The sequence below is a fragment of the Phymastichus coffea genome, unplaced genomic scaffold (assembly GCF_024137745.1).
Source record: "Phymastichus coffea isolate CEN01 unplaced genomic scaffold, Cenicafe_Pcof_1.1 PCOF00209, whole genome shotgun sequence".
Classification (NCBI taxonomy): domain Eukaryota; kingdom Metazoa; phylum Arthropoda; class Insecta; order Hymenoptera; family Eulophidae; genus Phymastichus; species Phymastichus coffea.
This window is the reverse complement of record NW_026707020.1, coordinates 180185-206889: the sequence shown is the minus strand read 5'-3', so window position 1 is coordinate 206889 and position 26705 is coordinate 180185. Positions and strand designations below refer to the sequence as shown.

Here is a 26705-nt window from a genome sequence, read left to right as displayed (position 1 = left end):
AATTCAAAAGGCATTTCGTGTAACAATAAAAACAGTTTCAGAGGTATAATGTTGCACCCCATTTGCTGCTGTGTCGATTCAAGCGCGCAAGCACCAATGCAGGGCATTAGTCAATTTAATGCGGGCACTGGGCATGTAACTAATGCTTATACACCCCGGTATTCCGGTAAAGAATACGAAAAAAGTAGTCAAATTTCCCATTCTAAATTACGTGCCAAAGAAACAATCATTTATAAAAACATTACAGCTTATGAAAACTGTTTTGAAGCAAGTAACAGATCCAAAGATGTTTGGCATGAAAATAGTATCCCCTCTAGTTCATCTATCTTACTTTGACGTTATTAATAGGTTTGTTCCGGTTCCGGATGAGATGCATTTCATTTCTCTACGAGTCTACCGACAGTTTGTACAGATGTCGTTTAATCAATGTCACCACGGCTACTCATTGAAATCCTATATATTAATTCTCTGTTAATCAACATTCAAACTCCTAATCAAATTACTTAATTAACTCGCAGACTCGCAGAGTTAATAATCGGTTTTTCCTATGCCCTTATCAACACTGCGTAGTTTTTCTAAAATTGTTTTGGAACGTATCGCTCGGGTGTAAACGCCACACGAGACAAGAATCTACTTTCCCGCACTTGTATCGTAATGTCCTATTCTTATTCCTCTGACTGTAAGGCCCTCGCCACATATGCGCATACGCGTGCGTACAACGGCGTACAAACGCGTACAAATCGCTAAAAATTTTGATAGTGCCAACATCAGAAAGTTACTATTATTTCTCGCATGCCCCAAACAAACACACACTCCCGGAACAAACGTATCATAACACTATATTATTGAAGATTATGATACGTTTATTCCGGGAGTAAGTGCATATAAAATCTTGGACGGGGACGGACCGAGTTGGGAAGGAAGAGGGATCACATGTGGACACTCCCTTATCCCTTATCCCCCGGTCCCATAGGTTATGTAGTACACTATGGGACCGGGGCATGGAGAGTATACAGTCTCCATGGACCGGGGCCTAAGGGTTGTTTCAGATCATAACCTAAAATCATAATTTTCCCATCAAATGGTAAATAGTTTCCCATAAATACATTGCGAGAATTTATATTCAACATTTAAAGCGTATCTATTTAGGAGTAATTAGAGTTCAGATGAATACTTTTCTTTTTCTTAATTTTTCAGCCTCTAGATTGTGCTTTGATATACGATAGAAACCATTCCACTTGAATAAAAAATACACGTAAATAAAATTATGTAGCATCAAAGTGAAATAAACTGTTAGTTTTCTAATACATACAGTGGAAAATTGGCAAATAGGACACGCGTTCGCTATTGCGAGGTGAAGGTCACAGTTCAAAATCGATGATGAATTTTACAAGTAACACATCTAATTTTTTTATGATATTAATAATTTTATATAATTTTTATCTTAGTCATACAAAGGAAATAATGAATTAAATATATTTATATCGAAATCACAATCTAATCTAATTTAATTAAAAAACACACATGTTATTTCAAAAATTTTGCGCCAAATTATATCAAATCATATATAGGCTAATCAAATATCTACATCCCTATTTTCAACCGACCAATCAAAACGTTTACAGGCTCATTTTTCAAAATTCTCTTTTTCAAGAAAAGGATTAATTAATTAATTAATGATTTATTGAAATTATAACATAAGTAATTAAGATGAAGTATTTAGAAAATGTATTTTGCCAAAAAAGAATTACTGTATAAATAATTCAAAATTTACGGTAAAATTTAATAACGGAAAATTTACAAAATGAATTTAAAAAAATATTCATTTCCGTTCCATACGTTCCTCGTTTACTGCGCTAGAATTCTTTGACCGTGGCGGAGATGGGCAAGCCGGCCATGCTTCCACATTCTTGCTCTATAGCGTGGCGTGCATTGCAGAAACTCCACGTGCTAAATTACTTTTTTACGTTTTAACGTATTTGTTTAAACAAATTTTGTTATTAAAGTTGCATTAATCACTGTGAAATTAATTTTCAAACAATGGCTGAAACCGAAAACAACTCAAACCAAAGCAACGAGGTTGCAAAAGAGGAAAATGGCACAGCAGAGGTTAAAGCTACCGACAAGCCGACAGAACAAGCCACAGATAAACAAGCGGATAAATCGAAAGAACCAACACCCGAGCTACTTGAAAAACTAAAGAAGCAAGTTGAAGTACGTATTTCACGACTGAAAAGTTTGTTTGTCGCAACGCATAACGCAACGTTTGTTGTTTGTTTTTTAGTTTTATTTTGGGGATGTTAATATGCAGCGTGACAAATTCCTGATTGAACAAACAAAACTAGATGAAGGATGGGTGCCAATGTCTATCATGTTGAATTTCAAATTGTTAGCGTCAATGAGCAAAGACATCGATGTTATTCTCAAGGCTCTGGAGGAAAGTGAGTTGATTGAAATTTCAGACGACAGAAAAAAAATTCGTCGAGCACTTGATAAGCCATTACCGGCGTATAACGACGAGTACAGAAAGGCTCAAGAAGCTAGAACCATTTATTTAAAAGGCTTTCCTCTTGACTCAACCATTGCAACTTTAAAAACTCACTTTGAATCTATAGATACTATTGAGAATATTATTGTGAGTATTGATTTTTTAATGTTGTTTGGTCATAATTCTTAAAATAATTATCTCGTTTCGATTATTCTATGTTCTTTTATGTTCTTTTCAGATGAGAAAATTTAAAAAAGGCAAAGAGCACTTATTCAAAGGATCTATCTTTTTACAATTTAAGACACTTGATAATGCTAAGGAATTTATGAATCAAGAAACAATTAAATATAAAGAAACGGAATTGATGAAAATGTGGTCGTGAGTATATAATGTTTTTGTAAATTCATTTCAGATTGTATCATATGTTTTTATTTTACACAAATTTTTATAAAAGAATACCTGGTAAAAGTTTGATAATTTTGTTCTATTTCAGAAAAGATTATCTTGCCATGAAAGAGAAAGAGAAAGAAGAATTACGCTTGAAAAAACTTAACAAACAATTAGATAATGATGTATGTCTAATAAATACTTTCTCAACTACTGGAATATTTTTTACTTTTGAAATATAACAATTGACGTATGAATTTCTTATATTTATAGGCTAAAGCATCAAAAAAAAACAAATCTCAGAATAAAATTGAACTTCCAAAAGGCTGTGTTTTACAACTTAAAAACCTAGACAAGGTTGATAGAGAGGCAGTAAAACAAAAGTTCACCGAATTAGAAGCAGAAGTTTCTTTTGTGGATTTCAAAGCTGGAGATTCTGAAGGTTTCATACGTTTACAAAAAGAGAATGCTGCTGTGGAGTTCTTAAAAAAATTAAAAGAAAATATGGTTTGTAATCTAAAAATTTCTTGATTACATATCTTTTAGTCCTTTGAATGCATAAGAATATTATTGTTTCCATAACCCAATTTATATACTTTGCAGGTAACAATAGGAGAGTCTGAAATAGAATGTAAATTAATAGAAGGAGAAGAAGAAGAAAGCTACCTGTCCAAGGTTGTTGAAAACATGACAAATGTTAGACGAGGCAAAGGTAAGTTACAAAAAAAACTTTAATTTATATGTGTAAATTATAATTCTAGATTTGTTTTATTACAAATTGTGGTAATTTCAATAATTATATTGTAATACAATATTTAGAATGATGACTTGCCATGCTAATACTGAAAGATCTTCAGGATCTTACTGAGTTGAAATTCTCAATAACTGACTTTGAATCACTAGAATATATTTTTATTTAGACTGTTACTGCATCTTTTAAATCAATAAATATAAATTACAGGTTTCCATGGAAAGAGGAGAGGTAACAAGAGACGTCACAGCCCTCATAGAGATGGAAATCACAAGAGAGTTCGCGACTGTGATAATTAAGTTGATTTAATAATTGCACCTATTTTTTTTTACAAACATTCTTAAACGCGATGTAAGGTATGCTTAGTCGCACGTCTACGACTTTTTTTACATAAAAACTGATTATTATAAAGGATGTATGTTGTGTATACTATATATTTCCGGTGTAAAAGCGTCGACTTACAAACTAGAACTATAAAATGTATTTTATATATTGCGTCATAGCTAGCTAAACAGATTGATATTCTAATGTAATATTTTTGATTAATTTATAAATATTTACTTGGTCATATGCTTTAATATCAAATATTCATTTGTTTGTATTAATATGAAAATGTTATTCATTAGATTATCTAAATGTCATATTGTTACTCAACAATTTATGAAGATCATGTGAGTTCATTTACTCATATAATAAATATTTGAAAGAAAAATAATGATGTATATTTTATTTGAATCTCGTAATAAACGATAATCACCCTTTAAGTAGAAACAATACATTAATATATTGATTGCGAAATAATTAGTGCAGTAGTATCATGGGTAAAAATAAAATTTAGTACAAACTTAAGTTATAGAATTTTACAAATTTATTTATAGAAAATAATCCTACAATTTTATTTATGTCATAACTCTTAACAACCCAAATCCTTTACAAAAATAATCATTAATTGTTCATAAGCCGCCTTTAAAAGATACATTGAAATTCTTACAATTCAAGTTGAATGTGTAAAAAAATATGGAAGCCTTGTAATAATTGTGATAGTATGCATGAAGTTTAATTCATTGTAAACAGTAGATGTAATCAAAGTGCAAATATAGAAGATTTACACTTAAATTAAATCCACAATATCACAGAAAATCCTAAAGTTCCGATATGTGCGCAACATCTAATTTAAAAAATACAAATAGAATTTTTTTACATGTTATTGTATTCTAAAGTTGCTAGTTGCCATGGATGTATTTGCTTTACTTTTCAGATCTTTTCTTGTTTTGACTAGACTTCTGTGAAGTTTGTTCAATTTTTTGTTGGTTAACATTCTGCTTACTAGCTTTTAATTCTGCAGATTCAGAGGCTATGGCAGAGGCTGGTTTGGCTTCTGCAGATCCTTTACCAGTAGCTGGCTTTGATTCTGTAGAAGCTTTATCAGTGGCTGGTTTTGATTCTGTTGATGCAGAAGCTTTACCAGAAACCGGTCTTGAATCTGCTGATGTAGAGGCTTTACTACTGATTGGTTTTGATTCTTTACCAGGGCTTGGTTTCGGTGGTGTTTCAACCTTTAAAGTATTCTTTACCTCTGGTTGTTTTCCACTCCTACTGTTTTTTTCTTTTTGACCATGTTCATTGAGACCAGGGAATGCTTTGTTCAATGGCACTCTAGCCACATATTGAGCGAATGGAGATCCCAACCATAAGTATCCATTGTGTATGTAACCTGAGCTGAATCCTGCAGTTTTTCCATCAGTACCATAAGATGCATCCAAGATCTTTCCATCTTGACTTATTCTTAAAACTGTACTAATCTTTGGAATTAAGATCATCATACTCTCAAAATGTCCAATATAATGAATTACCCTTTCAGCAAAATAATTAGGGTAGTAGGTTTGCAGACATTTGAATGGGGCTTCCAAGACAGCAAGAAATCTTGCAGCCATACGTCTGATTAATGGATGAGGTGCAAGTGACTGCGATATTTGGGGATTTTCAGAGTCTGCATACACCACTAGAGTGACAAGAAATCCCTTATTATTGTCAGAATGCACATTATCAGGAAATCCTGGAAGTCCTTCAATGAGAACTTCTTGTTTCTCTGCTTTAGGTCCCTTAATATTGTATTTTATAATACGAGATGCTGAAGTTTCAAGAACAATAACAAATTGTTCATCTGCACTTAGAGCAACTCCATTGGCAAATCCTAAATCATGTACAATGACTTCATTTTTTTTTATAGCTACATTATAACGCATCAGTCTGTAAATATTAAATGTGATGCACTGAGATTCAGTTATAAGATAAAAGATTACATTATCAAATTTAAATTAGATCACAAACCTTCCTGATGGATTTGTCAACATTGCGAAAAGTCCATTTTGAAGGTCAAATTCTGTGCTTGAATCAGACCAATATATATCGCCATTACTTGCAATGTCTAACGAATTAAATACCAGTGGAACTTTGCCTTCAATTGGGGTATTGTTGTCAACAAGTTTTTCATATTTTCCTGTTTTGACATCAACTTTGAAGATACCGTAGTATGCATCACAGACATACAATGTACCTTTCTTATCAAATTTCAATCCTAAAGGTCTACCACATTTAGCTTCTTGCCAAACTCCATCTGCAAATGGTAAATAAAACTTTGAAAACTATTATTTTATAATTGATAAAACAAAAAAAAAAAAATTGATAAAACAATAATTTAAGTTTACTAAGATAAAAGCAAATAATAGATAGTTTTTGTATAGTAATGTTAAATAATAAAAAATTACTTACCACAGTCTTTTCCAAATTTTACAATAGGAACAAGCTTATTATCAGTAACTTTCATTACATAGCCACCATATACTCCTGTGTAAAGTTCTCCACCAAATGATGCAAATGCTTCAGCACCTTTGACTTGTTCTTGAAATAAGACCTCTGGATTGTTCAGTCTTTCATTAATAGCTAATATTCCGTTCAATTTTTTTGGTAGCACCAGACTAGATACAATTGAAAAAATTAAAATCTAAATTTTAGTCATAACAGAAAAATAAAACAATTACTCATTCTAACAATTGCAAATTGATTGTTAAATTGAATAAAAAGTTTGGTTAGGAGCTGTCTAAAGTAATTCTTTTCTTGTGAACACTGTATCCTCAAAAAAATTTGTGCACGAATAAAGTATATTCCAAAAAATGAGCAAAGATTAATTAGCTAATTAATTATATAAAGAATATTTTACCTGTACTCTTCGAATTTTGCGTCAGGCAGAATTATAGGAATGAAAGTGATTACAGTCAAAAAGGTACCGAAGTAGATAACAAACGAGCCTATCGATTTTAGAAAGCCCATGTTGTAAGTTTGCAAAGCTGCAAGAAATCAACTATCAACAAAAGAAATATAATGATGAAAATCACATATTCTTGGTTCGATTGAAACAATCTTTAATTGCACATTCTTTTTATTATTTCAAATTAATGAAAGAACTCAAAATTCACCGGTAAAAATGTACCTGATACCGGGAAAATTCCACTTGATTTTAAAAAGCTGACAAATTTGCTGAGAATGCCACTCAGCAACTGGCCTTGGTAAGTGGGTAAGAGAAGCTAAACGGCGGCCGGCTGCCAACGGACGAATCGAAACGGTTTATTATAAAATATTCAGTTAATTATCGAGGCGATAGCGAATTCATCGACGTGTCATGCACACAGCAGAGGTCAATTCTCGCGTATGCGCACGGAACGTCTAATATTGAACTGAAGAATCTTGGATTGAACGTAGTGGCCACGAAAAAAACCGGATTTACCGTTATCAAGGGATTCAAGTATTCAACATTACAGACCATCTTTCGATGTTATTTTGTGCCTGTGTCGCAACAAGAGATCCATAAACAGCTTTCGTGAAATATATGATTTTGAGAATATTATCCATCGATTTTCGATACAGCATTTTCTATTTTAATTCGTTTAAAATTTTCCAAGTTAATTACATACATATTTTAGTTAACCATTTTTAAAAAATTTATTTATATTAATATTAATAAGAAATTATAAGAAAACTTGTCACTCTTATTTTTCTTTCATTTGGAATATATTTTTTGATTGTTAAAGAATTTAGCGTTAATCGGATAAAATGTAAATGTAATAAAACAATAGTAAAATATGAAAAAAAAATTTTTATTGTCAGATTATGCAAAAGGCTGTAATTAAATTATTGTTTTCTTTTTTTATTCTCAATTGCAATACAATATCTTATTAGTCAATTATAACTAACTATTAACAGTGAATGGCAATATTTTTAAATAAGTAAAATTATAAAGATAAATCAACTTTGAAAACAATGATATTTTTTTCCATAAGTATTTACAAATTTTAACTAGAAAAATTGTCATATCAAACCAGTAAATCACATAAAATAAATAAACTCTGAGTAATTATAAAAAGTATTTTGCATTTATTGTTTATGGACTTGTTCTTCAATTTAAAACATTCAACCACTTGATATCAATTTCGACGACAGCAAATCTTGCCTGATTATCTTATCTTTTTCTATCTTCCCTTTATTATTAAATTATGATATTAATCATATGAAGCTATCTATATTGGCTATCAATACAACTTCGTTGTATATATTTCAACAGTTGCTTGATGCTTTCGATTGAACAACATTTTTCACATTAGCACTGATTTTTATAGAAATATTGAGGCAACATTTGTTGAATAAATTATTATATTATGTGGAAGTATCTATCGTTCATTGTTAGAACCAAATTACATGATTTTACACGGTCGATCGGCAGTCTTCAATTACCTAAATACTGTAAAGAAAAATTAAAATTTTAATATAACTTTAAATTAGCACCACTAACAACGTTTTTTTAAATTATTAAATTACTTACAAATAATCAAAAATTTGCACAATTAAAACCATTAAAATTTCTCTTCTTCTAAGCCATGCTTAAAGAACATAAGAACTGGCACAGATTGATCGTCAATTTCACGGTATTCCATAAGTGCTACAAGTCCATCAATGTCCATTGATTCTCCTGTGAAAAATTGCAGTTCCTTAAACCGGCTCAGAATGTCCTTCATAACTTTGTTCATATTGGTTTTGAAAACGTCAACTTGATCTGGGGCTTTTTCTTCCAATTTTGCTACGAGCCTAAAAATGTTTTAATTCAAATATAAGATAAATGCTGAATGAACTAGCGTGTAATAACAGTAACATAAAATAGATCATACTTCTTCATATAATCCTTAAGGTAAAGAGTGTATGACTTTTTGTCACCAAAGGCAAAAGTTTCTTGAAGCCTGTGGTTCAAAACAACATCCACACCAGATTCAACAGCCTCGTCAGTTCCTTCATCAGTTTCTTCAGCAGATGGATTGGCACCATCTAGCTGAATTTCACCAGCTTTCCGTTGGACCAACTAAAAAATTCATATTTAATTAGAAAGTGTTGAAAATAGGAAAAAATTGTCATTCCTTGATAAAAGGAGGCTAGTAATTATTACCTTGCCATACACTTCATAGACGACGTCATCAACAAGTTTCATTTTGTAGGTGTCAGAAAACATCTCATCACCTGTAATATAAAGGCATCCATATCAGATTTAAAAATTTTATATTTATCGAGAAAATTCGTAAGTTGTTTATTAAAATTAATTGGAAGCTAAAAATAGTTTGAAAATATAGAAATTTAGTATGTATAAACAAGTGAAGACAAATAAGGTAAGAGTCGAAATCAACAGGGGTTAGAAAGAGAAAGAGAGAGAATGATGCTACACAAGCTACTTGTGAAGCCACTTATATACGATAGCCTAATACACGTTTGTTGCTGACTGGATATGAAAAATATTGACTTTTGAGGATAAAAAAATAATCAAATTTTTTTCTTACCAGTGAAAATATCCTTGTAGATCCTCATTTTGGAAGATGAAAAAAGATTTGATCAGAGCTAAAACTAAATCGACACAGTCACCCAAAAGAACAAACCGGAAAGGAATAGCGAATCTGAGCCAAGCCAAAGCTGGATTAGGAACAGGACTTCAAACTGTCAACTATGTTCGTCACTACGTGAGTCAAATGAAATGACTGAATCTAGCTAGAGTCTTGACTAGCTATGTACACTACCCGGACATTCATTCGTTACCCGCGAAGTTTAAAATCTAAATTATTTTCGACAATTTACACGGGTACGGCAGCTGGCAGAGGCATATACTAAGAACAAGTCATGAATTTGCTATTTAATTGTTTCATTTGTGTAAATTTCATGTTTGGTGTTGACGAGCTCATAGTTTTATGTTATTTAAATCTAACTAATATTAAATGCTCCTTTTATTTTAACATCGATATAGGCTAGGGACGTTTGTTTTCATATAACTTACAAGAGCTTCTATTATTCACCTCTAGGTGGGGCACTTTCGTATGGCGATCTGTTTTACTTTTCTGTCATTATCATTTTAGTACCTACTGATACTGAACCTGAACAGTTCTGACACTCCTGACTGTTCTGACGTCTGAGATCTGAGAGTGGAAACACACTCGCAAGTGAACAACTGGTAGTTGACACGCCAAAAAAGAGGTACTTGTCCCTACCTAGTGCCACTTCGTCATTATTTGCAGTGTTCCAGTCAGTTAAGCAGAAGGTCGCTTGCAAAGTTAAATTCAGCTTCAATCATTGTTATGCTTTCCCATACACAATTTAGAATGAAGCAACGTGAACAATAACAAAGTGAAAAAGTACACAAGAAAAGCAGCAACATCTCCCAGACGTGAAACGACTCACGATAATCTTCACGCTTATGAGATGTAAATATGCATTTAATTGCAAGAAAAATATTGTAGGCAAGAGAAGTAATTGAAACGTGTAAAAGGGAAATATTTTGGTGTATCAATTATTAAAACTTAATATCGATCAACTGCAGTGTTTAATGAGGGAAACTAAATTTTGCTTGGAAAAGCTAACTCATAATTTGCATCTATTTTTCCACTTTGTATTCTAATACATTGATATGGCATACACCATTATTTAAAAGTCATCTCCAAGCTTTTGGAGATATATTCATTTGTTGGAGCATTTGAGCAATGAGATTATCGGAATATTATAGATCAGATTAATATTGCGCTGACCAATGTTTTCAAATATATTTAAGGTAAGATTTTTTCAATCAATTTTATGTAGGTCAAAGTGTCTTAACCTCTTTCTGTGTATAAACATTATAATGTTTGTTTCCTTATCAGACTATTTTAAATTCTTGATTTTATCTTACAAAGGAATGTTTTCAAAAAATGTCAAAATTACTTTATGAATACTCATGTAAAATTTCTAATTTGGTCTGGTTTTAATGAGTCATTTATATATTTCAGGGTTCAGGCGTATTCATTCCACATGAATCGTTGATAAATTTACCAGAGCTACTCTATACAAGAATTACTGTTATGGATAATTTTTTTACACAAAACTCATCTGAAGAACCAGATGATATACCGCAAACTGAAAATTTTGTGTGGATCTTAGGTAGAAAGTATAGTGCCAAAAAAGGTAACTAAAATCATCTATAAATAGATACGATAAGTTTCAGAACTTATAGGTATTATATAAACTTAAAAATGTTTTTATTTAACAGATATAGATGCTATTCGAAAAGACATTAGATCTAGACTTTGGTTTACTTACCGAAAAGGCTTTGTTCCTATTGGAGGATTTGGCTCCTCATTCACATCAGATAAAGGTTGGGGATGTATGTTAAGATGTGGTCAAATGGTCTTAGGCCAAGCTCTAGTTTCTTTACATTTAGGTATGACAGTTTCTTTCACAACAATATGGTTGAAACAGTTTTTAATCATTTAATTTAAAAATAATAGGTAGAGATTGGAGATGGACTCCGGATACCAAAAGCAGCACATATTTAAACATTTTAAGAAGATTTGAAGATAGGAGAGCTGCTCCTTATTCTATTCATCAAATAGCACTAATGGGTGCCTCTGAAGGAAAGGATGTAGGCCAATGGTTTGGTCCCAACACTATTGCCCAAGTATTAAAGTAAGTTTCTTTCTAGAAGTATTTTAATAAAAATTTGTTAGAAATAATATTTGACTTTTTTTATAGAAAATTAGTTGTATATGATGACTGGAGTTCTATTACTATTCATGTTGCACTTGATAATGCTTTGGTAATAAATGATATTGGTAGGTGTAACAGTACTCGTTATTACAATATCTTTATAATTGTTCACTTATTGATAGTAATTATTAATGATTTGTTTTGATTTACAGTTAGGCAATGTCGAGTGGAAGGAGCAACTACAGCAGAAGTTGATGGGGAAAAACCTTTAAAAGCTCCTAGTCAATGGAAACCATTACTATTATTGATACCTTTGCGATTAGGATTGAGTGATATCAATCCTATTTACATCAATGGCCTTAAAGTATGCTACTAGTCTTTGAACCTAATAGTTACGACTGGATTGGTAATTTAATTAAAAAATCTTTTCAGACTTCTTTTCAGTTTCCACAATCCTTGGGAATTATTGGTGGAAAACCAAGTCATGCTTTATATTTCATAGGATATGTTGGTTAGTTGATATATTTTTTATTCAAAAACATATCGTTTTGATTTTGGTTATTGATGCAAATTGTACATTTCAGGAGAAGAAGTAATTTTCCTAGATCCACATACAACTCAAAAAGCAGGCAGCGTAGATCAAAAATCTGATGATAATGAAACAGAATTTGATGCTACTTATCACTGCAAAATTGCCAGTCGCATACCAATGACAGAAATGGATCCTTCAGTTGCTCTTGTAAGATCATTGAATGTGTTTTTTTCTACAGTTTTATTAAGTTAAAATTCAATAATTAAATATTTCAGTGTTTCTTTTGCGCCACTGAAAAAGACTTCAGATCACTATGTAGGTTAATGCAAGATCAGTTAATTTCAAATGAAAAGCAACCTCTCCTTGAGATATGTGCTGAAAGACCAACTACTTGGTCTCCAGCTGAAGATGTGGCATCAGAAGCATTGGGAGCCACAGCATCCACATGTAAGAATGTGTACTATATTTAACAATATTATTCAGTGTTAAAATTCAACTGAATAATTAACGTATTAATTTAATTTTTATTTTTTAATTTACGAGTTTTAATTTAAATTTAATTTTTCATTAACAGTTTTAGGACCAACATCCGATGACGGTTTTGAACTACTTGGTTGACAATCAATACATTAATTTATAAATGATCTTCACATTGAATACTTATTGAAGTGATTACGATAATTGATTATTTTATCACTTTATAAATCACCTAAAATAGTAAGTATAGCATGGCAGCATGATTATTGGAAAAAGTTAACGAATGTATAATACAGCAAGGTTAATTGTAATAACTTAGGTAAATTAAATTATCATGTTAAAAATATCTTTTTCTGAAACTGAAATTTTGTAAACAATATTTAAAAAGAATTCAGATTATATCAGGAATATAAGTCAAATGCTATGGTTTCAGTTAATGTACATATTGCTTATATTTATACACACTGCATAAGATATATTTTGATTGGACTGATAAACGACATTACTATATTATATAGACTGTCTATGAATAATATAGAATTTGTAATTATAGTTTATCAAGTAGACAATTCGTTTCAATAAGTTAATATTCTGTGGTTTGCATAGTTATTAAGAACTTTAATGCAAAGACATGAAAATATTACTTGAATACATGTTTCACGTTTGTTGAGTGTTCATCTTGCATAATAATCAAGGTATTTTTTTGCTCTTGTAGCAACTTGTTGACATCTTCAACATTTCTTTCATACTCATTTACTCATTTTACGCGATTCGCCTCAAAAAGATAATATAAATATCAAAATGTAATCACAATGAATAATGTATCGATCAACATTGGTTGAAGAGAAAAAAAATTGATAAGGAAAAGTGATTTTGTTTATTTTTATTTTATCATCAACATTGTTTAAATATAGCACTGACACGAAATTAAAACCGCTATACAAGAATTTGATAAAAGAAAAATCAACGTAATAATTTTTCGTTGAAAAGTCAAAAATATTACGGTTAATTAACTACGAGCTAGAAAGTTTAAATGTATCAGAATTAATTGTTGTCACTATTTTTTAAGCAGATTTTTAAAGTTTGTAATATTGTAAGTCTAGATTAAACAAAAAAGGAATTTCTTCAAAATAAAAAATGTGATTATTCTTACTTATTAAAATAGCATTGATTATATACATTTATGTATCGATATGTACGTGTTTATTTTAAATATAATTTTTCTACTTTCAATTCGGAAAATATTTCGGAATAAAATCCATATTTTTTGCATTCGTATTGTAATTATCATTTTATATAATAATAAAATTTTTCACTGGTGATCTATACACCAAATTGTGTTGTTTTTTATATGGTTGAGTACAGAAAAAGTATCCACAATTACTTCATCTGATAGTATTAAAATTTTACGATATACATTCTAAAAAAACAAATATTTTTTAATGACATCAATTACTGAATATGAGTCGGGGAGAAGAGGGCCATAAAAGACATAATCGTTTGAAATATTATAAATGTACAGATTATCATTAGTTATCACAATAATTTTACAATTATAAAAAAGCTGTAAATGAAATAAATTTGCAGGAATGCAGCTCGTAAGTAATAAATGTATACTGTGGATAAAGAATTATGTCATTAAAAACTCGTACATTAGCGAAAATAGCCTTTATTTATAAAGCAAATACATATTGCAAACATTTCAAAAAGTTAGAAACTTTTCAAAAACATTAGTAATCGTGACTAAATGACTTTAAAAATAAACTGTTATTTATGAAACGGTAATGAAAAATTACAAACGTTTTTCGTCTAATTCTCTCGTACCGTTGTTGCTGCGACTTTTTAGATTTATCACAAGTACCGTTATGTTATCTAAAGAACCTCTGAACAAAAAACATTTATGTAATATTTATATCATTTTTACATAATACACACAAATGTTTAATTTTTTTTGTTAATCACCTGTAGAAGCTTTGTAGCGTAATGCTTTTGGCTCCAAAATGTGGTTCGTTGATGCGCTCCTTTATGTAAGCAACGGCTTCTTCGTTCGAAAAAGTATCCCATAAACCATCGGAGGCCAATACGATAAACATTGGATTGTGATCATCCAAGTCAAATGTTAAAATATCTGGATCAGCTATTACTAATTTTTTATTTTTTAATGGGTAATCTCCTAATGCTCGCGAGGTAGCTAATATACCGGCAACTCTCCATACACCGTTAAACGTCACGACACCGCCTGCTTTGTTTATTCTATTTTTTTCTCGTTGCTATAAAAGAATAAAGTGAGTGAATCTTATTTGAAGCTACTGTTCAGTTTCATCGGCAGTTAACAAGTAATTTGAATTTATAGAATTAAAAATAAAAATTTTGTTATAAATCGCAATATCTACCTGCTGAGGTTTGTGATCAAAAGATAAAGGAATAGCATTCCCTTTTCCATCACACATAACACCTCTGGAATCTCCTACATTTGCTACAATTAACTTATTATCTTCTAAAATTGCTATTAATGCAGTTGTACCTACAAAAAGCTTACGATAGAATAAAATTTTTACATAATTACTGATTAGAATTCAAAAAAATAAATGTACCAGCAAGATCCTTATTCTTTTTAGCAGCTTCTATTAAAAGACTATCTATTTCCAGAACTTGATCAGTCAATAATTTTCCATAGTTTATTTTATTTCCATCTAAATAACTTCTAATATCAATTTTCGGGCGAGATTTGTTCTCATTGAATTTGTTTGGTCTTACCTAATGAACAAAAATATTTGCTTAGAATGCACTGGTAAATTGATTCAATAAAATTTTTCAAGAGAATAATTACTTCTCTAGTAATCGTCTTTGAAATACTGTCAAGTTTATCCAATAATTCTGGATCTGTGATTCCAATACTGTTCTTATTAGTATAATCATCTGTACTTCCAGTTTTGCGCAACAATTTTTTCTTTCTGAGTAAATTAAGATCTATATCATTTGGTTCTTGATTTTTTGAATCACCACTTTGTCTTGTTTCAGCCTTTTCTATTTTTTCGATAACTTTTCCAGATAAAATGTTCTTTAGTTCAGTTACTTGTTCACTAATACTAGGAACTAGTTTATCACGAGCATAATTTGCTGCAAACTGTAATTTCATTGTATTCAGTAAATTTCAGCAAAAAAGTTTTTTAAAATAATAATAAAATAATCATGTAAAATAATTAGAACATTAAAACTCACCTCTCCACCATGACCATCAAATATGGCAAACAAAGAAACACCTGTATTGTTTATATCATGATTAACAACAAAACGATCCTCCATATGGCTTCTGTGTCCTTGGACTGCATAAGCTGCAGTGTTGCCTTGTTTAAATTCCCAATTGAGTTTTCCACTTGAGGAATCAACAAGAAATTGGAACTTTCGTACCTATGATCAAAACACTTATTTAATAAAAGATTTCACAATTTATTGAATTTGTTGAATCTTTAAAAAAATCTACTTTTTCTTATATTTAAGATAAGTTAAATAAACTACCTTAGACTTAGTATGACCAAATTGATGTTGAATCTGCCTTAAAAAAGCTCTACTCCAAGCATCAACTGTTTGCAAATAAATAAAGATTGCTAGCAGTATGATACCAAACAACAAGATTTCTGGTTTTAGAAAATATGATTTTGCTATTCTCCATACTTGACCCATTGGTGTATTTATTCCTACAGTAGGTATACCCACTACAAATTTAGATATCAATTTCATGTGAGACAAATAAGTCTGAAAAAAACGAAAAATATTGTGTATGATGAATTATGTATTGAAAATAGATGTGATATAGAGCTTTTCAATTATTCACGCTTTTCTTTTCTAAAATAGAGGTGAAGTTATTTAAAAAGTACTTACAGAAATTACATAGAATACGTTTTTCAAGTGATATTTATAACACGTGACACATTTGCCCATTTGTAAATTCAAACACTTTTTCAATTGCAGTCTTGAGCTTATTTTTACTCAAAACAAATGTGAACACATAAATGAACACACATATGCTCATTGTCAGAGTCTATAAACAGACGTTTGAATGCAAATTGTAGATAACGTAGAAAAGTGCAAACAATTTTGATAAAGCGTAATTTTACGTAAGTCGATTGTTGATCATTATTTATAACTTAACCTCAAATGCAAACGAATACAACTTAAAAAACAGAATTGAATTTACTTGTGTATCAACATTACCTGATATAAAGTTCTGTCTTCTAATTCATCATCCATATTATATAATTAAAACTTGATCACATTACGTTTGCACTGCTAGAAGTTTTATTAAAAAACACAGTTCGATTATAAATATTGCAACTTTTGAATTGCATCTAAATCGATAATAAGATAATCAGAGTACAATATCAACAACATTGTAAATCACTTCAGTCAATTACACTAATATCTAATCTCTTGTCTCGAAATGATTGACAGATATTTATGAAAAACAAATTAAAGCTATCCATAAATGATAAATTTCGAGATGAACAATAAAAAAGGAGCACTACACACCCGAACTAAATCAGCTGACGACTATAATATCTAGGGATTGGATCGAAATAGCCCTGGCAGAAAAATTATTGATTAAAAAAAAAATATACTATTAGCTTTGTCTTAATTTGTACCACCCGAAAATTGCTATTTTGGAATTTGTACCCCCCAAAAATTAAAAAAAAAAGCGAAAAAAACGATATTTCGGAAAACTCATACTCCTGGCAGAAAAATGATTGATATCATAAAAGAAAAAAATACCACTAGATTCATTTTTATTTGTACCATCAAAAAAATGCTTTTTTGAAATTTGTACCCCCTCTAAAAATAGAGAAAAAAAAGATTTTCGTAGGGTAGATTAGCAATTCAAACTATCGTATTACTGCTTATGCGCGGCGGAAAATCTATCTTCCAACAGAAAAATATGTGATTTAAAAAAAAAAATATGAATGCCTTCTTCTTAATTTGTACCATCTAAAAAATACATAAAACTAATTTGTATCCTTGTAGAATTTGAATAATACAATGTTTTTTGTGTAATTGTAATATTGATAAATTTTACAGGAAAATCTTTTATTTCTTAAGAAAAAAATATATTTCTAGCTTTACCCACTGAAAATAGTTTTATTGTAATTTTTACACTCTAAAATTTAATTAGACATGTTAATATACAAAGTCCTAAGTTAACATGTGTTCTTAAACTCCTCAAAAACAGCTGATTCTCGGATGATAGAGTAGAAAACTCTGATAGGAAAAATAATTATTTCTAAAAACAAAATACACCACCAGCCATGCTTAACCAATAACAGTCGAAAAATAGTTATTTTGGAATTTGAACCCATCGAAAATATTGAGGAAAAATTATTTTCGTAGTCTAATTCGACGATTCTAATTTCGTGTCTTCCGCGCTGCGGAAAATCTCTTTTCTCGGCGGAAAAATCGTGAAATTTTAATGTATTAGATTATAAATGTCTTCTTCTTAATTTGTACCATCTACAAAATCCAAATAAATAATTTTTGGTCTGGTGGTACGTTCGGCGCTACAGTTTTAAACAACAGTTACTTTTGCTCCCTACCGGTAGTGTTGGTACTAAATAATCAAACTAGATATTTTTAGTGATGTTACTAGAATTGCGCTTCGCGTCCATATCCGTCCGCATCCGTATGTACCTATGTGATAAAATGTCCGGGGCCTGTATGATAAAAAATCGCACTAAACTAAAGCAGGAAGAGGTTTATCTTTGCCTGCAGTGATTTTAAAACATCAAACGATATTTTCGTGCATTGTCGAGCCTCGTTTATTGATTGCTAGTTTCCAGCTAGTTTCTTACTATTAAGCTTCCGTGAAAAGACAGATAAATATTGGGCTTAAAAAGTCTCAAAATTGTTTTATAGTCATTACTTTACTTTATACTTAATCAACAGTTGAACAACTCATAAACGTTTACATGATGGAGAGAATTAATATTGACAACCTCAGGGTGAGACAATTTTATTGATTGACATTAGATATTTCATTTTATGAATATGAAAATTTATATACATTTTATGCACAGCATGTCATTGTACAATACATTATAAATCTTGTTTCCTTTTTCTATCCTGTGTACGCCCTGTGTATGTCTGAGCATTTACTGGATAGTATTTTTAAATAATATTTAAAAACATTTTCAGGCAGCTATTTATTGGTCAGCAGTAAAATATCAACAAAATTTTTATGAACTTAGCAGTGATTGGAACAGTTATGATCTTGATGAGCATATATATCTAAAAAAATATATCGGTTATGCCTTGTATGGTCCACCAAAAATTGATGTCGACTGTCGATATCTTATAGATGATTTTTATGCTTATGAAGAACAAGCTATGACTGTAATAGAGTCAATTTATGATCAAATTGTTAAGCATGGTACACAATTAACTAATAAAAAAGAGGTGCTATGTAGTGTATTGTACATTTGTATTTATGATGAAACATCATTGCGCTATTGTGATGAGTCCAAATTGAATGAACAAATATTTATCCATCCAATTTTTAAAGTACAAAAATGTATAAAGAAAAATGGTATACTTACTTATGAAAATTGGTATGTTGACAATGAGGCACGATTTTATAAAAGTTGGAGACAATTTTTGCAAAATAATAATATGCCAACTAGTATGATGATAGTTCCAAAGGATGGATTTTATCAAGGAAATTTAAAAGAGACATGGTGTGAAACATCATGTCCTGTATGGGTTGAAATACATAATAATAATAATAAAAACAAAAAAATAATAAATGCTATTGACGCTGTAAGTACTCTTGCCAGTATTGGAACTGTTGGAATTGGAGTTGCTGCTATATTCAATCCTATAACTGCACCAATTGCCATAGCAGGTAATTTTTATGTTATTTTATATTATCTGTGTACTGAGACATGTATATAAAAATATTAAAACTGTATTTTTAGGTGCTGTTGGAGGAGTACTATCAGGAGTATGGGGAGGTAGTAGAGCAGTAAATGAATTAGTAGATAGAAAGATTCATGGACAGTCTATCGATGTTAGGAATAAGCAAGCAATGCCAGCTTGGTTTGGAGCTGTAGGCAGTGCTCTGGGCCTAGCTGCTAGTGGTGGATCTGCTCTGCTTTCTAAAGCAATACGTACTGGAACTTCTATTAGTAAAGGTGCTCAAATCACCCATGATGTAATTATGATCAGCAATCTTTCTGTAAATTCCATTAGTGTTGGATATAACTCTATGCATCTAGTTCAACAGTATAAACAAAACGGAGAAATATCCGTCAAAGATGTATTCTTGTGGTCTGCTCATATTTTATTTATTTGCAACTCTGCTGTAAATATGAGATTTGCATTAAACATTATTAAATCAGACCAAAATCAAATTTTGAAGGATTTTGAAGAAAGTCTTCGTAGTAACAGACACAGAAGAGAATTCCGTCGTTTGGTGCGAAATACTGGAGCCAATATATCCGATGAAGTTTCTAGAAATGGACAAATAATCAAATCCTTAACGAAAATCAGCAATAAAGATGAATTTTTCGCAACTATAGTTCAAAATCGTAAGCTCTTTGCTTTTACCAACACACAATTGTCATTTACCGATGGCCAGATCCAAATAAATGGTGTATCTCTGCTGAGTCCTTCCACCTTTACTTCAATGTCCAAGGAGAATATTGTAAGTTTGATAAAGCAAGCGACAAAAGGGGTTCAAAATACAAGCAAGCCTTCAACTTCTAATAATTCATTTGTATCAGCAAAGCCACTGATATCTGGAGTGACTCTCGTTCGCGATTTTTGTATTGAAAATTTCAAGTACCTAAACGGATCTATACCAATCAGCGTTAAATTCGAAAACGATATGAAATTTATGTCAGCGAAATCATTAATTACCAATTTGGTGATAGACACGATGAAATCTATTATCAGGACAATGAAAAATGATTCTTACACATATGAAGATATTATAAATAATTTGGTTGAAGATATTTTAAATTTTGTTTGGGATGTGATAAAAATGAACTTTAGTCTTAATTATCCACGTGCTTCTATGTTCTTGGAGGCGTACCAAGATTTATTCGTGAAAGTTGTACAAGAGACTAACCAGTATATCGTAACCAATACAAAAGAATGGATCCGTGCTTTTCATAACTGGAAGTCAGGTTCAAGCAAATTTGCCAAGGAAATACAGGGTTCTAATTCCGAATCTAAGAATACGGATTCACAACTAATATACGAAGATATGATTATAGTAGATCCTTTAGAAGTTATGGGTTTACCACATGACATAATAAAAATACTTATACAAGACGCGTTGAATTCGAATGGCTCTATGTTAAATGTAGGAAAACAATTGTCCATAGAAATGATTGAACTATGTAAAGCAGAATTGAGTGAGTTCTTTTTCAAATATCCAGTCCCCTTGGATTGCAATATAACTGATTTAACAAAATATTTAAATGGTCTACTAAACGATATACAAATTTTCGCGAAAAAAGATATTATATTTTATAAACTAGTCGTAATTTCCACGAATATTGCGCGAAAAGCCACAATAACAAGTACTTTGAAAAAGGATATTTTTGTAGAAGCGATGAAATTCTTGTGGATCCTAATTAACATCAATTTCCAACAAATTCCAACAAATACACCACGAGGCATCAGAATGTTCAATCCCAATAATGAGGGGTATTTGATTAAAATTATTATAGCAATGTATAGATGTGAATTAACTGAATCCGAAAAATATTTGCATGCCTTCCACAAATACAGAGCTATACATCATAAGTAATAAGCTATATATCATAAGTATCATGCATATAATTAGTATAATAAGATGTAATATTGTTTCACTATATTATTTTCATAATTCACTAAAGTAGTTGTCATTAAATGTTGTTATTATTACATGAAATGATGCATGTGAGATATATCACAGCTCAATGTGAAATTTTATATAAAACTTTTATAAAAATGTTATATAAAACTTAATTATTAAATTTTATTAAATGAAGAAAATCGATGAGGTATACCTAGGATCTGTCTATTTTGTAATAGTATTTTTAAATAACATTTAAAAATTTATATAAATATATTTATATTAGTGATACTAAATTTACTTGTTCGAAGTGATTCTCAAAGATTTTTTCACAATTTTTCGAAGTATAGGTTAAAAAGTCGCAACTATCCAAAATTTGCACAACTACTTCTGCAAGGCAGACATATCAAATCTTCTACACTGTAATATGTCAACAATATTTTTATAAAATCTTCAATAATATCAAGAAACAAATGAGGAATTATTTCTTGGAAGTACAAATTCGAAGTAATCATGTAATGATATATAAACTTATAGAATAATAAAGCCTTGACTTTTGTAAAGAATATCAGAATTTATTTGTGTAGAGTATAAAAATTTCAATAAAAACATTCAATAAGCTTATATTCTAATCTAAATTGATTTATTACTAATCGTGCAATAACTTAACTTATTTAGTTAACGTGGATCTTCGCCTCGGAATCGACCTTGCTTTCTTTGACAATGAGAGATGTCGAGGCTACCATATTACTCATAGAAATATTTTTTCCATTGTATTCGTTTAGGTATTGAACTTGAACATCATCGCCCATCTCTGTAATCATTATAACAAGGTAAGATTAATGACTTGTTTTGACAAATTGTGCAATCGCAGCTATTTGTATATATAGTACAATTAATCCTACTTATGAGTCGTATAACACTAGCATTTATATGTGTGTGTGTGTGTGTGTTTATCCTATTTTAAATAATTTCACATGCATGCAATTTAATTTCGCTATATTTTATTCGTTTCTGCATTATAATTTTCATACATTTCAGCAAGCATTTGTAGGTGAATACATATATATAACCGCAGTTAGTTACCGCGGTCAATTAGTCGTTTTGAATATTTCATTTCATTTCGATTTTAGTCGTTTCGCGCATCTCTGAATCATACGTATGGTACTGACATATATTCTATTACGCATGGTCAATTTACAGCACCAATTTTAACTTTTCTCTAATTTGCAATGCCCTGCTGTATTTGAATCTCTGTCGGTCTCGGTGCTCTGTCGCCTTATTCTATCTAACTCGTTCTCGCTTAGTCTGTTTCACTCGCTCTTATTTAATGTCTTACTCGCTCCTGATTATAGTGTATGCTTAGGGAATATTACTCCAAACAATCTAAAGTTGAGTGCCTAACAATCCAAAGCAGTATTTTTTTTTAAAGTTGTTCAAATATCGACGTCGAACGAATTTTCATTTGTTTCCCATCGAGTATCGGTCTGGGACATTGTTTGTAAACAATACGAATTTAAATAGACACCGTGTTTTTTGCCGTTTCTCGGCTTCATATTGATCGTAAATCATAAAAGATCTTTTTTTTCTGTTTGGAATTCTCCGTTAAACGAGCTGTCGATGGTTAAAATCGATTAATTGGGTAAGTAGTTATTAACAAAAAATTATTAAAAACTACACTTTTTTCAATAACTTTTTTACTCGCATTAAACAATATAATTAAAAAAAAATCCTGTCATTTGAAGCGCTACCATCGAAGGAACATGTGTATTTTTTTTTAATCGAAATTTCGCATAATTCGCGAACTGTAACATTAATTACACAGCAAGAGTCACAAAGGACTTAGTGGCAAATTGCTCTAACTTGCATAAAAAACATCGTATGGCAATCGCCGACATGCCGTTGGATTCGTTTTGAATTGCTCTTTCTGTATCTACAAAGAAAAGTAGTCATTTCTGTTTGTTTATTGTTGAAAAATCAATTAGTAATATGCTAATATTCTACACGACGTAAACAATTATATATCTTTGTCGATTTTTTTACATTGATTGGCAACGTATACCTCTCAATTGCTGATTCAGCAAGGTTGAAGTTGATAAAAAAATGGGCTCTCTATTTCATCAGAACTAAAATTACGCAGAATTTGAGATTTTTTTTTTTTTTTTTTTTTTTTCAAAAATTCGCAGCACGTTTAATTATTGAGATTAAAAGACTTGTTTTAGTCTTCAATTTAACTGTTAATCTCTATGAATCCCTATTTTATACATTTTAATAATTTGTTCCATTGTAAAAATTATTGCAAAATCCATGCACGGTATCTAAGTCGGCGTGCTAGTTGGTGGTGGGGGTAACGTGCTTGGAAACTGAACAGGCAGCTTAAATTTCACTGCGCGGAAACAATTTTTATTTTCTCGCCAACTATTCATCCGATTTGAACAATTTTTTTAAGCGAGGGTAGCTTTGAAAAATATTAACATTAGGTACAATCACTCAAATTCTCAATCAACTCAAATTCGTTAGTTACAATCACGAACACTTAATTTTTTAAATGAGAATCGGAAATTTCTTTGGATTTTTTTTGTCATAAACTTGAGTTTTTAACTACAAAATAATATTCAATTAATACGTCGACGTATTTTTGTTTCAATCATTTATTATATGTTACAAGCTTACACTTTACATAACTAAATCAAACGTGAAATGACAAATGAAACGCTTATTAAAACTATTAAAAACAAACTTGACTCATTAAAACTAAAGCGCACGCATTATTTATAACAAACAGCTAAGTTGTTCTATTTTTCGATAAGATACTGCCAATCTCATCACGGCTATATTGCCTTTTTCTTTCGATATTATTTACAACATTCGCTGAAGAATCATCATCATCGAGACTTTCGTTCTCACTTTTGTCATCATCGTATTCATTGTCCTGCAACTCAAGTTCATCGTCTTCTAGCAAGTCCGGTTCGATAGAGCTTATGAAATCGTCAGCAAAAGCTTCTATCTGACATCTGAAAAGACTAAAAGTATTTTCATCTACGTACACTAACGCTTACATAGTTCGTACAATTATCAGCGCAACTGCAGCACAAAGGACTTCAGTGAACTCCATTCTTACGACAGTTGCATGACTGATTTACTTTTATTTGAGAATGTGGGTTTTAACAAATAAGAGCTTAAAGTCCATCCCTAGTCCACGGCTTCTTTTTCTTAGCCAAGTCACTTCTGGCACTTGATGATAAACGCGTAAATAATGTTGTTTAGCAGCTACTTCCGTGGGGGGAAGTTATTCTAACTTTGACGATTTTACTTTTACAGCGCTAAACTTTTTATACCTGAGATCATAGCAAGAGATTATAGCAATAATTATTAATAAAGTTAATTCAAGAAAATATTATTTTAAAAACTTGAAATCATTTATTTGATGGGCAGAAAGAAAGGCAAGCCTGTACGAAAGCAGCGTCTGTTCTTTACTAAAAACATAATGCCTACACAGGTCATATTTATTAAATCCAGTTTACGACCATTCCCGACATCGACAATCGTCACCAATCTCCCACACCATGCAAATTGACATTTGCTACAGCCTTATAGTTTTCTTTCTCTTTCAAAAGAAAGAGAGAGAAAGATAAATAGATTGATTTTTGTCTTTTAGTGAGTCATACAAATATATACGCAAGCATTCCAACAGATGCTTTTTTTTGTCTTTCTCATTATTCCGTCTTTAAACAACGACATTTTATAGGTTGCAAGCTCATATTCTAAGTATTTTTTCTTTCATCGTCACCGCGGATGTTAATTATCATACTTTGATCAATCAAACTCTCATCTACAGTTAATTCCCACCATCTATTTTGACAGAAGAAGTGGCAGCTTTTAACGGAATTACTTTATTTTTCCTAGACATTTTGATCGAACCAAACGACTCTTCCATCTTATTTATTGCGTTATAACCGTTTTCGAAAACTCTTTAACAGTTTATAGTATCATTTCCAATTACACCAGTTGTTAACTAAATAATGTTGTCGATTTGAGAAAATGGGTTGTGGTTATCAAAAAACGTCAATAATTTTTTCAAATCGGAGTTATCGCTACAAATCCTCGCATTTGATGTATCAAAGTCCTGTTCGGAGATTTGATATTCTATTTTGCAATACTTTTCCATAAAACCAACGATGTTGACTAATGAAATAAACGACAAGATCCAATGACTTATCACGCTTTCAGATAATTCGCGACCGTGAGTCAAACTTTCGAGACTTTTCATTGATCTCATAAGCATTTGTTCTATCGTCATATCCGATAACCGAATCGAAATTTCTCTGTTTGACGAATAGTGAAACATCCCATGTTTGTTAAAGAAAATAAGCCATCATAGTGAAGTTTCTCAAGAAGCTCAATTGTGTGGCCTATAGATGGGTTTTTTACACTTAATTCAGGTGCCTAGTCCTTGGGTGTGGCAATCGAATTCATTTACTTTTCAAATGCACCACTTCATGGATACCTGAAGCTGAACGCCCACGATAACAGTAATATGCATTGGCTCCACTTAATATTGATACTTGAAATATCCATGTGTGCCAAGAAATTCGCATAGTTTGTCATTTTGCTGATGCATAACACAGCTGACGACTTGTAGGTGGTGGGATATTGTCTCGAATAACGATGCATAGAGAAACCTGCGAAGCAAACCAAATTTTGCATCCAAGTTTCGTCCCGGCGAGTATGCGTCATTTAGCTCAAGTGACGCGTTCCGTTACGGATTCGACATTTCATATTCCGACGCGGTTCGATTAAATCAAGGACAACGTAAGCGCGCAAAGTTCGCGTTTTTACTGTTGCGCAATTGCATCCAATTGCATTGAAATGGAAAAAGAATATCGAGAATTTCTTTCGAGGCTAGATCTCGATTCGAACTGAATCGCGTTGGAAAAATATGTTTCTGGTCGATGGATCCACCTTACGTCGGCTGTTGTTGCCTTTTGCGTGTATTCGCGCAATCCATTAGCGCGTAAGCGTGCTAATCGTCCATTCAATTCCGAATGAAAGGAAAGCGAAAAATAATCATTGCGGTTTAAGCAAAAAGCGTGTATCTGCGAAAGATGCAGTTTTTCTCGTCGCGATTACATAAGTTTGCTTGCAAGTACACAAGGTGTTAACCGAACGACCAACCGGTACGCATTGATCTCGACTC

The 26705-nt window shown here is 31.2% G+C and overlaps 6 protein-coding genes across 12 annotated transcripts; 3 read left to right on the top strand and 3 right to left on the bottom strand.

Annotated features, from left to right (window-relative positions):
• Nucleotides 1–1901: 1901 nt before the first annotated feature.
• On the top strand, nucleotides 1902–4319 carry LOC131674041 (la protein homolog). The gene is made up of 7 exons (XM_058952485.1): nucleotides 1902–2214; nucleotides 2285–2635; nucleotides 2727–2866; nucleotides 2982–3060; nucleotides 3149–3382; nucleotides 3479–3587; nucleotides 3837–4319. Exons 1-7 carry the CDS (start codon nucleotides 2041–2043, stop codon nucleotides 3923–3925), a joined length of 1176 nt encoding a protein of 391 aa, XP_058808468.1. The 5' UTR covers nucleotides 1902–2040; the 3' UTR covers nucleotides 3926–4319.
• Nucleotides 4320–4487: 168 nt separating this feature from the next.
• On the bottom strand, nucleotides 4488–7587 carry LOC131674029 (adipocyte plasma membrane-associated protein Hemomucin-like). 4 transcript variants are annotated; one of them, XM_058952467.1, is made up of 6 exons: nucleotides 7117–7587; nucleotides 6847–6987; nucleotides 6399–6604; nucleotides 5958–6243; nucleotides 5134–5876; nucleotides 4488–5046 (listed from the first exon to the last, which is right to left on the bottom strand). In XM_058952467.1, the coding sequence occupies exons 2-6, from the start codon at nucleotides 6954–6956 to the stop codon at nucleotides 4874–4876; spliced, it is 1518 nt and encodes a 505-aa protein (XP_058808450.1). In that variant the 5' UTR covers nucleotides 6957–6987; nucleotides 7117–7587; the 3' UTR covers nucleotides 4488–4873. The 4 variants fall into 4 exon arrangements, with proteins under 4 accessions (XP_058808450.1, XP_058808449.1, XP_058808448.1 ...); XM_058952466.1 differs by having other exon boundaries at nucleotides 4488–5876; nucleotides 6847–6973; nucleotides 7103–7579; XM_058952465.1 differs by having other exon boundaries at nucleotides 4488–5876; nucleotides 6847–6973; nucleotides 7117–7579.
• A 204-nt stretch (nucleotides 7588–7791) lies between these two features.
• On the bottom strand, nucleotides 7792–9636 carry LOC131674027 (translationally-controlled tumor protein homolog). The gene is made up of 5 exons (XM_058952460.1): nucleotides 9503–9636; nucleotides 9118–9188; nucleotides 8846–9033; nucleotides 8503–8765; nucleotides 7792–8421 (listed from the first exon to the last, which is right to left on the bottom strand). Exons 1-4 carry the CDS (start codon nucleotides 9528–9530, stop codon nucleotides 8534–8536), a joined length of 519 nt encoding a protein of 172 aa, XP_058808443.1. The 5' UTR covers nucleotides 9531–9636; the 3' UTR covers nucleotides 7792–8421; nucleotides 8503–8533.
• A 453-nt stretch (nucleotides 9637–10089) lies between these two features.
• Nucleotides 10090–13911, top strand: LOC131674024 (cysteine protease ATG4B-like). The gene is made up of 10 exons (XM_058952456.1): nucleotides 10090–10758; nucleotides 10973–11147; nucleotides 11233–11403; nucleotides 11471–11648; nucleotides 11715–11794; nucleotides 11882–12033; nucleotides 12102–12180; nucleotides 12254–12408; nucleotides 12477–12648; nucleotides 12776–13911. The coding sequence occupies exons 1-10, from the start codon at nucleotides 10738–10740 to the stop codon at nucleotides 12817–12819; spliced, it is 1227 nt and encodes a 408-aa protein (XP_058808439.1). The 5' UTR covers nucleotides 10090–10737; the 3' UTR covers nucleotides 12820–13911.
• A 426-nt stretch (nucleotides 13912–14337) lies between these two features.
• On the bottom strand, nucleotides 14338–17217 carry LOC131674039 (protein phosphatase 1L). 2 transcript variants are annotated; one of them, XM_058952484.1, is made up of 8 exons: nucleotides 16894–17217; nucleotides 16198–16434; nucleotides 15901–16089; nucleotides 15509–15805; nucleotides 15273–15435; nucleotides 15072–15202; nucleotides 14641–14948; nucleotides 14338–14561 (listed from the first exon to the last, which is right to left on the bottom strand). In XM_058952484.1, exons 1-8 carry the CDS (start codon nucleotides 16927–16929, stop codon nucleotides 14471–14473), a joined length of 1452 nt encoding a protein of 483 aa, XP_058808467.1. In that variant the 5' UTR covers nucleotides 16930–17217; the 3' UTR covers nucleotides 14338–14470. The 2 variants fall into 2 exon arrangements, with proteins under 2 accessions (XP_058808467.1, XP_058808466.1); XM_058952483.1 differs by lacking the exon at nucleotides 16894–17217 and adding an exon at nucleotides 16561–16767.
• Nucleotides 17218–18332: 1115 nt separating this feature from the next.
• On the top strand, nucleotides 18333–22123 carry LOC131674025 (uncharacterized). Of its 3 annotated transcripts, none has more exons than XM_058952458.1 (4): nucleotides 18333–18668; nucleotides 18862–19274; nucleotides 19347–19567; nucleotides 19641–22123. In XM_058952458.1, exons 1-4 carry the CDS (start codon nucleotides 18636–18638, stop codon nucleotides 21479–21481), a joined length of 2508 nt encoding a protein of 835 aa, XP_058808441.1. In that variant the 5' UTR covers nucleotides 18333–18635; the 3' UTR covers nucleotides 21482–22123. The 3 variants fall into 3 exon arrangements, with proteins under 3 accessions (XP_058808441.1, XP_058808442.1, XP_058808440.1); XM_058952459.1 differs by having other exon boundaries at nucleotides 18862–19567; nucleotides 19641–19992; nucleotides 20084–20338; XM_058952457.1 differs by having other exon boundaries at nucleotides 18862–19567.
• Nucleotides 22124–26705: the final 4582 nt, after the last annotated feature.